Genomic DNA, 15,854 nt, shown 5'->3' on the forward strand with positions numbered 1-15,854 from the left:
CTCTTTCTCGCTTCAATGTTCACTAATGCTGCTATGCGATTCAGGTTTCAGAGTGACGATTCCAGCACATAACATCTTTAGCGACTACTAATCATAACATATTCACGAAACACCATGAACCCGATGAAGAATGTACAAAATGTGCATTGAGTGAGAAATATGGTTAAGCATGCTAATTTCTTCCCCTACCTTTGCAGCTAGTAGTGCTAAAGACACTAAGAACAAAAGCTATGTAAGCAGCATTAGTAAATAATGTTCCTGTGATAGCAGTTCGGCCGCTGTTACTGTGAGAAGAGGCTTAGAGAGTTCGAAAACACGCGAAAATGAAAGACAGAAGTTGATGCCAGCCTGAAGTTCCTGCACCAGCAATGCCGTCACGGATTTCGACACTGTCTACTTGGGTCTAGTTAAATATTTATGACTAAAGAATGACTGCTTCAGAATTATCAAAGAACCAAGATAATTAAACTATTAAATTTTGAAAACATCTGCTGCACTAGAATGGCCAAGATATGAGAAAATACATTGAAATCCATGACTTCACAGTCAGGCATTGAAGCCGTTCCAGGTGCTTAAGTTTCAACAGAATACTTTCAAAAGTGTTCAAGTTTGGACTTAATTTTTTTACAGTAGCAGCCAACCTTTTCCCGCCAATCAAACTTTTGAAAACATATTAACTAACTGAAACTAATTCAGTGTTTCTCTTTAGCATCGCTTTAAGTGAATTTATGCTGTCATGAAGATGCAGTAGCATACCTGCCAACCTGTGAACTTTGAAACTTGTAAGACCCTTGGACACAACACCGAGATGGGAGGGGGTAGTTGCATGGAGCTTTTCTTTTTTTTTAGCTTTGCTCTGAGTGCACGCCTTTTGAGGGATATATATGCACTTCAATAACAATTGTTTACTTTTAGATGCAGAGCACAAGCAGCACCTAACTTAGAAAAGTAGAGACTGGCAAGCAGAACATTTTTTTTAGATCACAGTGACTTCACATGCAAATTTGCTGTTGCCAATTTCACCTGCTTTGGGAAACTTGCTCAAAGCAAGTACTTCTCTAGAGGCCAACGAGCGAATCTTTTTTTCAAAGATGGTATCTTTTTCGTAAAACTTCACAAAACATTTGTAAAGTCATAAGTCCAAATTTGTGAACCTTGCGAATAATTCGAGAGGATTGCCAAGTATGCAGTAATGTGATATGACGATTCGATTTGTATCTTTCCTTATCCCAAATCGAACAGAAAGGATGGTGTACAATTCTGTAAGCTCTTACTGAAAACACCTGCAGGCATTACAGTTCAAAGTGTAGTTTAGGGAAAATCTGCTGCATCAACAAGATGGAGCTTTAGTTCAAATGAGTCGTTTTATTTACAGGCAAGAAATATTAATGGCATTCATGCCTGCTATACAGATGGACACATTTGTATGATTAATGTATGCAGAGATATCCCACATTTGATTGTGTATGACACCTCCAAAATAGCGTGTCGTTGAGTTCGTCACAAAATTCATAGCAAAACAGTAACTTAGTGCAGTTCCCCATGGCTGCAGTTCATAGGAAAAACAAGAAAAACACATACTTTACTTAAAGCGCAAAAAAGAGGACACAAGAAGGAAGACCCAGACAGGATGGGTGCTACTTCAAACTAAACTAAATCGTGACACGGCTATGCTCACAAAAACTGAAATGTCAGAGCTTGTTTCTATAAGTCTTACGCTTTTGAACCTTTTGGTTTTTTATGAGCACAACCGTGTCACGATTAACTTTTACAACTTTCTTGAACCTTTTGAGGGGGTTCAGCTTGCGCTCGCACAATGATGTACGTTGCTTTTCATCTGTGTCAACTAATACATGGCGTGTTTTTCCGAGAACAAACTTTAGTTTGAAGCAGCGCTCGTTCTGTCTGGTCTTCCTTCTTGTGCCCTCGTTTTTTGCGCTTTAAGTCAAGTATGAATTCTTACAGTCCCGCCTAAATTTTAGTTACTGCAAGAAAAACACAGATGATGTGCTTGGTACAGCTTTAGATACAGATATAGACATTTATTTTTCCTAGAAAGTGATGATACATGACCTTATATACATATGTATAAGATTGCGACGGATGAGTTGCTTGCAAGTGCGCCCAATTCATTGGAGTGACAACACAATAGATTTTAAAAAGATATGCCATCCCAATTTCAGGAACCACTCTGGTACATGCCGGCCGCTAGCAAGAGGTTTCTCCTCGTGAAGTGCAGGGCCAAGATGGACGTCGCCTTGGTTGGATACGAGCCTAACAGCAGCCCGTCACAGTTTGTCCGCACCGTCGGCGCGTGGGAAATGTTGAGATCCTCGAGATCTATTTCATCTATGAGCCGCGCAAAGTCCCACAGCTTGATGCAGTTGTCAATGCCACCGGAGGCGAGAATTGCCGTGTCCCGACTGAAGCAGAGGCAGTAGATCGTGTCCGTGTGGCCGGACAGCTCGGCGAGCAGGTGGCCATGGGCAATGTCCCACATGAGAATCTTGCAGTCGGCACCCCCAGACGCGAGAAAGCGACCGTCGTTGCTGAACTGGAGGCAGTAGATGCGCCCCTTGTGCCCGGTCATGTAGCGCACGCAACTCCCGGTCAGCACGTCCCACAGTCTCACCGTGCGGTCGCTGGAGCCTGTTGCAACGTAGTTGCTGTTGTGGTGGAACTGGATGCAGTCCACGTCGGACACGTGTCCTGGGTGGGGAAAAAAAAGAGAAAAGAACATGCGTCAGTGCCCTTGGCATCTCAATAACCTTTTCACAAATTTGCCAGACGGAAGGATGTGCCGTCATTTCCGGTCTTTAGCACCACAGCTGTTCAGCTGCTGACCATAGCTGCGTGTAGCGCCCAAATGTGTTTGTCCCTTCACTCCACCCTTATTTTCTTGTTTTCACTGCGCATAACAATGGATTCACACTAACCAGCTCAGATGCAATTCTTGCAACTGCTGGAACGCATTGTTTACAACCATTCTGCAAATGGCGTAGCACATTAGTACGCACATTTCATGTGCATACAAAAAATGTGCGTACAAAATTTTTTGTACGCACATGAAATGGAATGCTTCAACAAGGAAACGCTCACAACAAAGTAGTGTAGCGATGCTAACTATGCCTCTAGTGCTCAATACTTTCCTGCGTATTGGCCCCATCTCTGAACCTCACAGAGAATGTAAGGTGTTTACAAACAACAGTTTCTTTTCATGAAAATCTCACTTGAACTACAATCTATAGCCCTTTTTGTGGCATTATGCCACAAGTGATTTAGCATCTGCATGGCAGAGGTGGGTAAGCAAACGACAGATCGAAAAAAGAAATGAGTGCTCAGAAACAATGAACAAATGCTGCCATAACGGGTTATGCCTCTGCCATAAATTTTCCTTAGACTTGAGCAGTATGCTCAGTTGGGCCTGGTTGATACATCTTGGTAAAAAGCAGATATAAAACCATGACACAGGGCACAATTGGCACAGCGATTGCTTGACAACAGTCGGTGCTACATGGTAAGATGGGAATGTGTATCACTGAATGCCTATGTGAACGTGCTACTTCACTAAAAGGACCCCCTACAGTTATCTTGCCACGCACATGTCAGAGGCACCGGCCTGCAGTCCCCATTTCTGAGAACTGAAATATGAGAAAGTACCGCAAACAGGCTGCCTGTGAGATATTTGAGGCTTTCAATACCTTGACAGATGGAAACGCATGCATCAGCTCCCCTCCCCATCCCTTGACACCTTTCACGAAAGAAATAGATTACCAAGCTGATCATTTTTTGCACAGTGCCTTCATATGCTACTTCCAGAAATAAACCATTTGGTTGTTAGTCAGCACTCCTGACCTCATGGTTCTTTTTGTGCCCTGCATCATGTTGTTAAATCTTTTTCTTTGGTCTTATCACACTTGAGTTATTGTAATAGTGGTAGCAGAGGCACAACTTGTCAAAACAGACGGCGACAAGTAGGCACTGATGGTGCGGGACTTTCATGCATTTTCACATGGTACGTGCTTAGCACCAACTGAAATAGTTCTCGCCAAGGGGCGAGTGAAATGGTCAATGGGAAACCTCTAAAGTGTGAGTAAACAGAAGCATTGTGTTTGCATAGTGAAGTTCCGCTGCTGTTGTATGTTGAAAGCTGTATTCATGCAATTTAAGCAAATGATCTTAAGCAAATATCAGCACATCTACAAAGCTGCAGTGGAGGGCCCCTTTAACACACGAGCTTGTTAAAACAGTTTGAGAGGGCCGACAAGATCTGATAATTCAATAGATTACCGAATACTAGAAAATGACACGCTACCACACCTGTTCATCCTATTTATAAAATTAACACTTAACGCCACCTCAAAGCACATGACGAAAATTGGAAACAAGGAATTAATAGGAAAGCTGCATCAAACGACTTTCCCACCAATGCTCATCAGGAAACACCAACTCTGAATAAAATTCGTGCGAGATTTTGAGGTAAGTAGGATGCATGATTGAGCCAGCACTGTACAATGCACCTTGATTTTGAAATCATGTCACATGCAACATGCTAGGTCACATTTGATCAGTTTCATTACCGTCACACATGCAGCTTAATCTTTCCTGAAGATAACAAACTTTGAGCGCAAATAATGTATCGTCTTGCATTTTTTCGTTGTTTTGTGATGAGAACTGCAGAGAGTTCATAGTGTTTTGGAAATGTATTCTCTCGGGGAGCATAATAGGCTTGCTATTACCTGGGAACATTATTTCATTGGTAATGAAGTGGCTTCCTGCCATCTGACCGCCCCCAACAAGTACATAAGGTCCAGAAAATTAGAGACCCTATGCAATTTTCTTTCTTCAAAATACTGTTGCTGTGCATTTGTCAAGCAGGGCAAGTGCATTCTTCTTCTTTCTGGGGTTTTACATGCCAAAACCAGTTCTGATTAGGAAACACACAATAGTGGAGGCCTTGCATGAAAAATACAAGGTGATAGCAGCACCAGTACCAACATAACATGCCAAGTTTATGATGCACCTTTGACAGGCCGTAACCCTTTAACCCCTAAATTAATTTCTATAGTACCTAATTTCCTAATTTTTTTCGATGTCATTCTGATTCTGAAAATTTAATACTTGATTACTGCTTTTTTCAGGACTTCTACCACTCTCTAGTGTGGAAAATTTAAACCAAAGCCAATTATTGACCATAAGTCGTCTTTGGAGGTGAGAGCAGCACAACATTGGGCTGACCTAACGCGACTTGTCATTGGCGATATTGGTACAACCTGCCACGACGAGTACAGTTTGGGATTGGGGGTTAAAGGATTCAATGCATGAAAGCAGGTCTCTATGTGGAAATAGATAACATTAGCACACTCTAGCATGAATGTGTGTTCGTTTTTCTGTTATGATCTTAATCTATCTACAATTCAGATGCTGGCCAACCTCACAAAACGAAAGAAAAAGAAGCAAAGTAATATAATTATCCTTATGTATGGCACTTGTCTATGCATAAGGGCAATTTGTCTTACAACCATGATCTGGAACAGCAACTATGTACTATACCAAAGCATTTCTGAAGTAGTTGCCAGTTCAGGTATTGTCAAAAGCAGATATGAAATTGGTTGCCACGCTATTGCGCAGTTTTTAAAGCCAGTCCATGGCATGCCACCTATCATTCTCCTGGTACTTTAACATAATCTAACCACAGCACGTAAAATGAAGACTAACATTAAAAAGACATACATGCTGCTCTCACATGCCATGTCCCTCGTTTTTGTGATGTTATTAGATGAACATAAATAACCAACTACCCCAATTATCTGCTGTAGTGGAATTTTGGGCATAAAATGAGTGTCACTTCCTCGAGTGAAAGGAGTGTTCACTAGCTGGATTTGATGGCCATTTACCATTTCGACTATAGACTGACAGACCAATTCTGGCTGACAAGAATTGCTTTTCAGAAGGCCTCACATGCGAGGACAGGAGTGATTTTGTGACAAATGCAAACCACTGTGATTTCGCTATGAAATGCATGCAGGAAAAATTGCCACCATCTTTGGTGCACTTCCTGATTGAACTTCTTTTTTTTTTTAATTTATTAATACGTGCCAAGCGTGTTAGAGAAGAGAGTTGGACAAACCCGCATGACTAGCGCAATGCCAATTTCTTGTTGCGTAGTAGGCTCTTTTTTTCCTGTGTTTTCTTTATAACTAATAATTTTTCAATTGGTTTGCGGTATTCGAAGCACAGTGCCCATAAAACAATCGGCACTGTTCTTGCATCTTAAAGGGCCACTCACCAAGTTTGGGCAGCGCAAACAAACAAGCATGGTGCATAGACCCGTAAATCACATGGTGGCAATCATGCCGGCAAAGTATCGAACGGCTGCACGGCACGAGAATAGCTGAAATTTCAAATGGGAGCCTGCGGTGCCCTCCCGCTCGAGGGAGCCTCGCTTCAGCCTGAGAGTAAAGGTCGCCACGCACAAATATCTCCTCCGTAAGATACACTGCCTGCAATGCCACCAATTGTGGCGCATGACTTCAGTAAATCCTCCAATGCAGAACATGCAATACTGCCGGTGAAAGTGCGCCACGCAGCAAGAAAGGAACAGCAGAAAAAAATAGAACAACAGGGCTTGTAACGTAAACGTTACACGATCCCTCGGCTGTGGTACGGCACAAGGCACGTAAGGAATGCTGCTTGAGGACGCTATTTAAAGCAAGAGGAGAGAGAATGAACGTTGGCAGAAAAGCAAGTCTTTTGGCCAGCATGGTAACGTGACATTTCAATTTCTCCTCTAATAATGAGCCAACTTAAAAATTCTAGCTGTGAAATGCTCCCTAGACGGGGCCCGACAACTACCAACGCTAGATCAATAATTGCCAGTCATGATTAGTGAGGGGCTCTTGAAGTATTCTTGACAGTTCAGGCACTAAGTTCATATTTCTGGACCCAACAAAACTCAACAATACATTCAATATTTTAAATCTATTCTGCTGCTATCATAGCTTTCCAATGATGCTCAAGATGCAAGAAAAGTGATGAAGCTTAAAAGCTTAGACAGGCTCAACTAGCACTTCAATGAAAATATGAAAAAAGCTTACACAGAAAGCCTTGGATGAGAATATAGAGGTAACAAGTACGTGCAGTTTAGTACAAGGCACAATAAAAGAGAATAGGTGATAGAAGATGTTGGCACATGCTGCTAGCTCAAGATGAACCACAAGAAATGAAGCCTGTTCAGGATAGCAATTTGATAACTTCCTTCATGTCTAAATGCTTAGGTAGCCAATGGGCTTAAACCGGCAAAACCTGACCTTCGGCTCTGCGTTGCAAAAATCTCAAGTGCTTGTGCACACAAGTATGATCAGAAACAGCACCTAAGATATCTGAAGGAACACCCCAAGAATGTGCAACCACTGTCAGTCATTTTAGCCTGGCACATGCGCTAGAGTGTGTGAAATGCTGCCTGGCACCTTAGCTGTTCTATTTCCATATCAACACCCAACCACACTTAATATTTCTGGAATATAAAAGTTTATTTTAGATTATATATATTGTTATTTGTGTGTTCTTGATCCAGCTCAAAAGAGTCAGGCCTTTGCAATAAGGTGCATCAGGTCAATGGCAGTCAGGTCCATACTGTCTAAGCACATGGAATGTAGAAAAAGGTCAGCTGTATGGATAACGAATACCCTTGAGAATATACTTGGTAAGCACAAATGTTCATGCTTGGTTGGAAAACAGTGCAACGCTATTCAAATGATAAGAATACACCTCTGCTGTGTCCCATCACTGATTGCACCATCACACGATACGCCACTCAAGATGCACTGAAATCGGCACAACAAACACCAACACAGCCGTAACAATGTCGAAAAAAAAAAGCTATGTTTCACCATAGCCTTATCATAAGACGCGGAATTGGTGCAGCGTGCAAGGCAGAAAGGCCTCGCGCTCGACAACCTGCGTCAAGCAGCAACATCACGGCCACACCATGTGACACCCACCACTATGGCGCACACACCAGAGAGTCGCACGCAACAGACCTGTGAAAACTCGCAGCGGCTGGTAGGAGTCCGTGGACCAGAGGCGCGCCGTCCGGTCGTGGCCGCACGAGGCAAAGTAGAAGCCGTGCGGGCTGAACCTCACGTCCCAGATGGGGAAGCAGTGGCCCCTGTAGCAGACCACGTTAGTCCACGTCAACAGGCTCCAGAGCCGGATGGTGGCGTCCTCCGACGAAGACAGCAGGTAAGTGTGGTCCGGGCTGAAGCTCACCGACGTCACCGGCCCGCTGTGCCCCAGCAGGACGCGCACGTCGACGCCGCTGCGATCGTCCATCATCCGGTAGAGCACGTCCTCGGCGTCCTTGTCGATGGTCTCGAGCTCGTGCGCCGACCTCATCCCCTTCAGCTTGTTCGGGGTCAGGGTCCACACGCGTATGGACGAGTCGCCGAAGCCGGCGGCCAGCAGCGTGCTGTCCTCGGACACCTCGGCCACCGTGACGCCCCGGTACGAGTTGAGGAAGGTGTAGAAGCAGATGGACGGCAGGCTCTCGGGACCCAGCCGGACCCGCTTGAGGGCCTCCTTCATGGCGGTCACCTTGTCCATCTTGTCGGCGTCACGCAGCTCGGGAAGCGGGATCCGGCTGTTGGGCGGCGCGTTCGGGTCGTTGCGCGCCTTCTTCGAGAGCAGCGTGTCCTTCTTGGGCTTCTTTTTCTTCGGCTTGTCGTCGCCGTCGGCGCCTTCGTCGTCCTCGTCCAGCGGGATGGTGAGCTCGGGCTCCTTGAGCAGGCCGTAGTACACTTTGACCTTGTTGGCCTGCCGCGCCGCCTCGCCCAGGAAGGCGCCCGCCGTCGCGTCCAGCTGCGCCTTGGCGCGCGCGATCCCTTCGTACACGTCGAGGTAGAGGTGCTCCTGCACGATGTTCTGCAGCACCGTGTTCTTCTTGTCCTGCAGGTATCGCTTGAGGAAGTTGTACGTGTCGCGCGACATGCGCACCGTAAACTGGCCTGACCTGAAGTTGTCCATGAACTCGTTGCCCTTCATGTGCTCTTTCTTGGTGAGGCAGCCGAGCCTCTTGACGTCCTCCTGGTAGTACTCCTCCTGCTCGGGGCCGAACCGCTCCATGAACTTGACTGCCTGCTGCTCGTGCTCGTTGTAGACCAGCTCAAGGTACATGTGCACGAAAGCCGGATACAGGACCATCGCCAGTTCGTGACGGTACGAGTCGAGCGACGACTCTATGAACCGCTTGAAACTCGTGTAGCTGTCCTCGTAGATGTCGGGATCACCCTCGCTCTTGTACGTGGAGAGGACGCTACTCACGTCAGACGCGGAAGAAGTGGTCGTCTGCGCGGCGTCTTCTTGTAGGAGTCCGTCGTTGACGAGCTTTGCCTCTTTGCGAAGGATCAGCTCGGTCTCCTGGAGCTTGTTCTTTTTGAGGAACTTGAGCACGGCGAGCAGAGAGCTCTTGTCCAGGCCGCTGAGCGGATCCTCGTCGTCCTCCTTGTCATTCTGGACGGAGTCTGTCGTCGTGCTCGTCGTCGTGGGTGCTGTCGACGCCGGTGCCACCGGTGCGGGTGCCGCGTCGCCGTTGTTTAGCACGACGACTACCGAACCGTCGGCTGATGGCTCCGCCATTTTGCGGGACGCCGACTGGCGCTGGCGGCGGGCGCAGGGATACGATACTAACCAGACGAACACGTGAATGCGCAAGTTCTTGAAACCTTAATTTCGAATGATTGAATACTGATATTGCAATAAAATAGTGCTGTATGTTTGTATTTTGGAAACTTTATTACGTGAAAAACTCTGAAAAGCACTGAAAATAATCTTGTAGCCGCTTGTAGCTACCATAACTTTACCGTAGAGGACGCCACATGCTGCGACGTAAAAACAGGATTTTTTATTAACGTTTGCATTTAAACCTTTCTATAACTTTATTGTTCATTTGACTTTCACGTTACATTTTTTTAAACTTTCGATGCCAATGCTTAACTGATTTTCTTACTTTTTTTGTTTTGTTTTGTTATGTTTGTTGACTTGCACATCATGTTTGTTGACATAGTGTGACAGCAATTTCGACGGAAGACGGAGAAATAAGAATGGCTGTTGTTCGCGCCAGATTTGTATCCATTGTGCCGCATCAATTTGTACCACCCGACACTTGTAAAATACGCACTCAGTTTGCTCTGACGCGTGCACTACAGCTTGTCCTTCCTCGTCTGAAATTTCAGTGGTAAGTAATGGGTTCGTTGCCGCTAGAGGCCGAGAACCAAATATTTAGAAGCTTAAATCGCTGTCAGAACTACACGTGTTGATAAAATTAGCCGACCTAACTTTACCAAGTGCAGCATTAATTCTATATCAGTCTTTAGGTACTTCGAGTTTCTGTTAGGACCTATTCCAAAGCATCTGCACGGAGCCCTGCCAGCGTAAAATTGAAGCGCGAACAGGAATTACGGCGTGTAATTGCTTTGTAGCCGATGTCTAAACATGAAGTAGTCCCAACAGTACGTTTTGGAGTGAACCTGTAAACGAAACAAAGTGCGTTGTTTTGTTTAGAATTAATATTGCAACTTGCTAACAAAATTGAGTGCAAGATTAATTCTGGGAGACGGAACTCTCCCCACGAACCTGTATGGCAACTGTAGTTTCTTACGGTATGTTCGCTTGGTCATTTCATAAAGCGCTCCGACAACACTGCAAACGTCATGCAAGGCAGCAACCAAGCTTCAATGTAAGTGCAAGCGGGCTCCTATAGCAATAATGCGTCCTGGTTATCGCCGCTATATACAACCGCTAGTAATACAACTTTAAAGCTCTCTTTAACGACATGCGTAACACAGCCAGTGTGCCGGAAAAGGATATATTGAGTATGCCGTTTTCGATAATTCCAAACATCTGCACTAGTTCAGCCAGTCTTGACTGTGAGAATGGCAGCTTTTTAAACTCTGCTTTCAGTTAAAGAAAAAATTGTAATTTACAGTGAATGACATCGCTTCAAGATGACATGCACATTAGTGGGCATGCATGTCATAAAACAACAGATTGAAGAGCACCATAATGATTGCGCTGTTTCAAAGAGCTGCTGTAGTAGCTGTAGGCCACGAAACCTTGTCTTCCTTACATGGTATTGAACAAATTTCTGAAGTGGTGCTTTAAATGGGAGTCAGAGAGAAGGTGTTGCAGTTGACGTGTGTCGCTGAGCTGTGCTCCTTGAAGGGCTGCAGAAGATACCACCAACCTTTCCTTTTCTCGCAATGAACCACTTAATTAGTAATAGTAGTGTGTGAGTTTTAGAGTGCAATGCCCCCATATAGCTGCTTGACCTTTACCCAAGTCAGCAAAAGCATCCGCTTGGATTAAACCCTTTCAAATAAAACTTTTAATATCTCAAGTATAATTTTTTCAAAATATGGCAAAAATAACGTTTTGGCTACGATGGTGCCATGCCAGTTACGGCATTGTGATCCTTAGCATGATTTTTGCAGGCCTGAATCTTGTCCGCATCAGCTGTGTTGTGATAGGTCGAAATGCCCTCTGTGGCTTTCAGTGTACATCAAGGAACTTCAGATCACTGAAAATACAAATCAGACCTTGTGTATTTTTCAGTTGATTGCCTTTATTTTGATTTAAACAACACCAATTAAGAACAAGGGCAAAAAAAAAAAAAAGAGAGGACACGCTCTGGACTGACTTTCAACAAGTATATTTTCTATTAAAATGTACATGGACATTTAAACTGACAGATAAAAATTGGAAACAAACAGCAGTCTTGCCACATCACTGTGGCCATATGCCCAAGCGACGTGTTTCTCTGGCTTGCAAAATTTGGCTGCTGAACTGATTATGATGTCATGTACAAAAATACCTGTGCAATTAAAATACAGGCTGCAACAATGCTGCTTGGAATGAGAAACCAACCTTATATTTTCTTTCCTATTCCTTTGAATATTTTACTCATAAGCAAAAGCTTGTAAACCAATGCTGCTGTAAAAAAAATAAAAAAAAATTATGGCAGCCAAAAAAAAAAAAAAAACATTGGTTCACTGCCTTGGCATGCTGGCTGAAATCAAGTGGTACGGCCTACATGCACTTGTTCAACCAATGCAATGTATTCAAGAAATTCCGCGTTGTGGAGCTCTGCTAGAAGAAGATTACATTTTTTCGCTGATGCTGTGGTCTTCGAACTTTCGCTTTCTAGTCCGTGTACATAGGGAGAGGGTAAAGACAATACAAATAGGAAAGTAATGCTGACATGAAGCTCGTTCCATGCGTTTACACTGCGCGCAGATTTATTTTTTTCACAATTCAGTGCGGCCAACACTATGAACCAATATGTGGCTGACATTTTTCACTGAAGAGCGCAATGGTCATGTGTTGTTCAGGGAATGCTAGAGCCATGACAACGCTGCTGTTGACTTACCTGAGTATAAAACCACAGGTTAGCTTGTGGTTGCTGTGTTATTTTAAGGCTCTATCTCTGCCAAGGAACTCGTAGATACTGTGTTATCTCGCGCCTCTGCCTCTGCCAAAAAAAAAAAAGAACGAACTTGTAGAGAGAGGACCAGTGAACATAAACCCTTCAGTGCTCTTATTCAGTAATGCTTGCTTTTACATGACTTGAAACAATTAACTTTTTCCATCCTGCCTCATCCTAGTGACTTGCCAAGTAATCTTTAGTGCATCCTGAAGCAACAAGGACGGCTTTTGCAGAAAGACGAGCTCAATTAAGCTTTTTTTATCAACATGTATTTGTGCTGACGGGCCTTGCAACACTTCATGAGCACAGTAATTAAATTTTGGGGTTTTATGTGCCAAAATCACAATCTAATTTAACCCTTTAAAGACGAAACATATAAATACGCAGAAAAAAATGTCTAGTTTCTATCTAAATTTGCAAAACACATCAAGAATAAGCATAATCAACAAAAAAAAAAGAAAATTTCGCAGAAGTTTTTTCAGCAATAGGGGGAAAAACCCCAGGCAGGAAACTGGTAGTGGGCTTCACCCCAAGCCACCTAAGGCTTCGTTTTCACTTTGTATAGCCAGCTCTCATCATATGTGAGCTACAGTTCATTTTCTTTACATCACATGTATGACATCACTGCAGCTGGATGTTTTGCAACGGCCCGTCTCCTCTGACCTTGCTTTAAAAAGACAGTGACTCACGCGCCAACCTTCTTATTCCTCGTCCAGTGTTCTCGCTCTAAAGCAACAAATGACACTTGCTACCTTTCATTCAGTGTTGGATGAAGCCAGAAACTTCATACTCAATGCTGAAACTCGGCAAGAAAAAAAAAAATGTTTCTGGTATGGTTGCCTTAGGCAACACTCGTCAATAAAGGGTTAAGAGGCCACGCCGTAGTGGGGAGCTCCAGATTAATTTTGACCATCTGGGGTTCTGAAATATGCAACTAAATGTAAATACGTGGGCATTCTTTCGTTTTGCCCAAATCCAGGTGTGGCTACCATGGCGAGGACTTAAACCTGTGACTTCGAGCCCTAGCTGCTAAGCTAACGTGGTGGGTTTGTGACTGCGGTAAATAGACTAGCATTGTTTCCAAGCAATCCCGATGCAACATCTGAGACAAATATGAATTGTCTACAGGCTGCTGACTAAGGTCAGACCTTCCCTTGAAAGGTTGCCTGGTCTTTCCTTCAAGCTTACGGATATTCCGCCACTTTTCTTTTTCTTACTGTTATGCAAGAGAAAGTATAGTGGCTACTGGCCAGATTTATGTGAAAATGTCACAGCTAAGCAGTGTCTCTGGCAAAAGGGAAAAAAAGTTTTATGAGAATCCTTGTTTAGACTACTAGTTCGTATGAGAATCCTCATCATGGACGAGATCATGGTGCTGTCTGTTGGTAGAGAACAACATCGCTGCTTCGTGGTATGAAAAGGCAGCCATGCAAAGCATGGGCATGGGAGGAACAAGAAGCACAACGCAAGCGCCGACTTTCACCTGAAATATCGCACAGTGGTGGTAAAAAGAGCATGAACGCATAACCCAACGTTACTAGACTAGCTTCAGCTGTCAAACTGTCCGCCCGTGCGCTTATCGCCGCTGTCGCCGCTCCTTTGGCAGCTGCCAGATGGCGGCGCCGTTCTATCGTGCTCCACTACAGACGCCTCGCCGCAGCCTTGAGCTTGTGCGGACGGGCAGCGTGCGCGTGTTTCATGCTCACTGGCATTCTCCCTATAGTCCGATTAAGTGATACCATGCGGAAGCGGTATCCACCTTACAGCAATAAGATATATCGGGCTAGTTGGTTCATACTGAAAGAAGGGTAAACTGCACGAGAGGAAGAAATGCATTCGACGAAGCGCAGAAGCTGCGTTTTTTAAGTGTCATGCGTTTCTTCCTGCTGCCTAAACCTTTCACGCAGTTTACTTTTCCCATACAGCAGCTTGGCACGTTTTCTCGCTGCTTTTACTTGCTTAACACTTTGGTCTGGGGCAGTTATACGCCAGCTAGCGAGACCAAGTTTGTTATCCAGAAAAATAACAGCACAACTTTCTTGTAAACTAATGAATGCTTTATTAAAGAAAACGAAGCAAAAAAACCACTGTATGCCCCTATATATAGCTAAGGCTTAAACTTTCAGAAGGGACATAATCTAAGCAAATGATTTGGGCCTACATAGAAAACAACTCCACCTACAGCAGCTTGGCACGTTTCCTCGCAGCCTTTACTTCAAGACTGGATCCCCGCCGCTGCTCCAGGAACCTTGCCTAAGAATGCATTTTTATGCAAGGTTCCTGCAAGGTATGCGTGTATACATGCACGTGACTAAATGAAAATTTGCGTAGCTTGCACAATTGGCGCAGGGCTAAAGAAACAGCGGAGCTGATCGGCACCTAGCTGGTCCTGGCCTTACGGGTTATGCTTTTCCGGAATTTATTGATAAGTGAACGATTACCTATTGATTGGCTATCGCAAGGTATTGGCCACGTATTTGGGCTAGGCTAAGCACTACCAAGTCATCCCCAGCATTTGCCAGAATTTATTGATTATTGATTGATTATCAATTAGCTATTGATCGGCTATGGCAAGTTGATGCGAGGCGCAGCTGTGCGCAGTGACGTCATCACTAGGCGAGTTTTTGCGAACACTACGCGGGGAAAGCAAAAAGCTTAAACAGATCTGCTGTTAAAAATTTAATGATGCGTGCACTCAGTTCCTGGAAGCGCAAGGGACACCCAACACGACTCAGCGTATTCTCTGACAGCTCTTCTAAGATGGCCCAGAACAGGTCACTAAACATCTCTCTTTGTTTGCGTTTTTTTTTTTTTTCCCGGTTGGTTCGACAGATACGAGGGAAGGTTCGGGAACACTTTCAGCACCGCACCCTCGGCAAGTGCCCACTTGTCTCGTGGCACCTCAACCGTCTGTCCATTGATAATATGCACAAACACTTTAAGATGTCCTGCTCATGAAAGTGTAAATCACACACCATGGATTTCGCAGAGAGTTCCTGTCGGCACGAGGAATCGCTCTGTTCAACGCCGAGCGAAGTGTCTCATTGCTGGGAGCACAAAAGAAGTGGCGCGCCGAACTGTCGACATCGTTCGATAGCCGCTTGTTGCAGTCAGGAACGCAGCACGTCGGCATCGTCTGCTAATATCCTTAACAAACGCGGCGAAGGCTACAGTTTCGCGGATGACATGCTTCCTGAAATCCGCCGTCAACAACCAACCACAGAATACACCAACGCTGCACCGCGTGTTTCGTCCGGCCAGTTCGCGTAGCCGGCTAGTGAGGAAGTGAAGCTGGGTCATGAAGGCGCGGGCGGGTGGCGGTTCCGCGCAACGTCGCCGAGTTTTACAACTGAAGCTAGTCTAGGGTAACGTT

General features: G+C 44.8%; 1 protein-coding gene and 1 long non-coding RNA gene across 3 annotated transcripts in view; one reads left to right on the forward strand and one right to left on the reverse strand.

The window, feature by feature from the left end:
* Positions 1-1,345: 1,345 nt before the first annotated feature.
* Positions 1,346-9,668, reverse strand: LOC119465822 (transcription initiation factor TFIID subunit 5-like). The gene is made up of 2 exons (XM_037726295.2): positions 8,043-9,668; positions 1,346-2,709 (listed from the first exon to the last, which is right to left on the reverse strand). The coding sequence occupies exons 1-2, from the start codon at positions 9,634-9,636 to the stop codon at positions 2,180-2,182; spliced, it is 2,124 nt and encodes a 707-aa protein (XP_037582223.1). The 5' UTR covers positions 9,637-9,668; the 3' UTR covers positions 1,346-2,179.
* Positions 9,669-10,064: 396 nt separating this feature from the next.
* The window catches only part of LOC125940924 (uncharacterized), a 28,752-nt gene continuing 22,962 nt past the window's right edge, over positions 10,065-15,854 (forward strand). For both annotated transcript variants that reach the window (XR_007464084.1, XR_007464085.1), the window contains exon 1: positions 10,065-10,234. This is a non-coding gene — a long non-coding RNA (uncharacterized LOC125940924). The remainder of the gene's footprint in view (positions 10,235-15,854) is intronic.

The sequence above is a fragment of the Dermacentor silvarum genome, chromosome 10 (genome assembly GCF_013339745.2).
Source record: "Dermacentor silvarum isolate Dsil-2018 chromosome 10, BIME_Dsil_1.4, whole genome shotgun sequence".
Classification (NCBI taxonomy): domain Eukaryota; kingdom Metazoa; phylum Arthropoda; class Arachnida; order Ixodida; family Ixodidae; genus Dermacentor; species Dermacentor silvarum.

What these genes read in the sequence shown, in the direction of transcription:
- LOC119465822 (XM_037726295.2), bottom strand. Translation starts at nt 9,636, where the DNA reads ATGGCGGAGCCATCAGCCGACGGTTCGGTAGTCGTCGTGCTAAACAAC. An exon ending in GCCGCTGCGAGTTTTCACAG is followed by an intron (nt 2,710 to 8,042) that starts GTCTGTTGCGTG and finishes TTCCCCACCCAG; the next exon opens with GACACGTGTCCGACGTGGAC.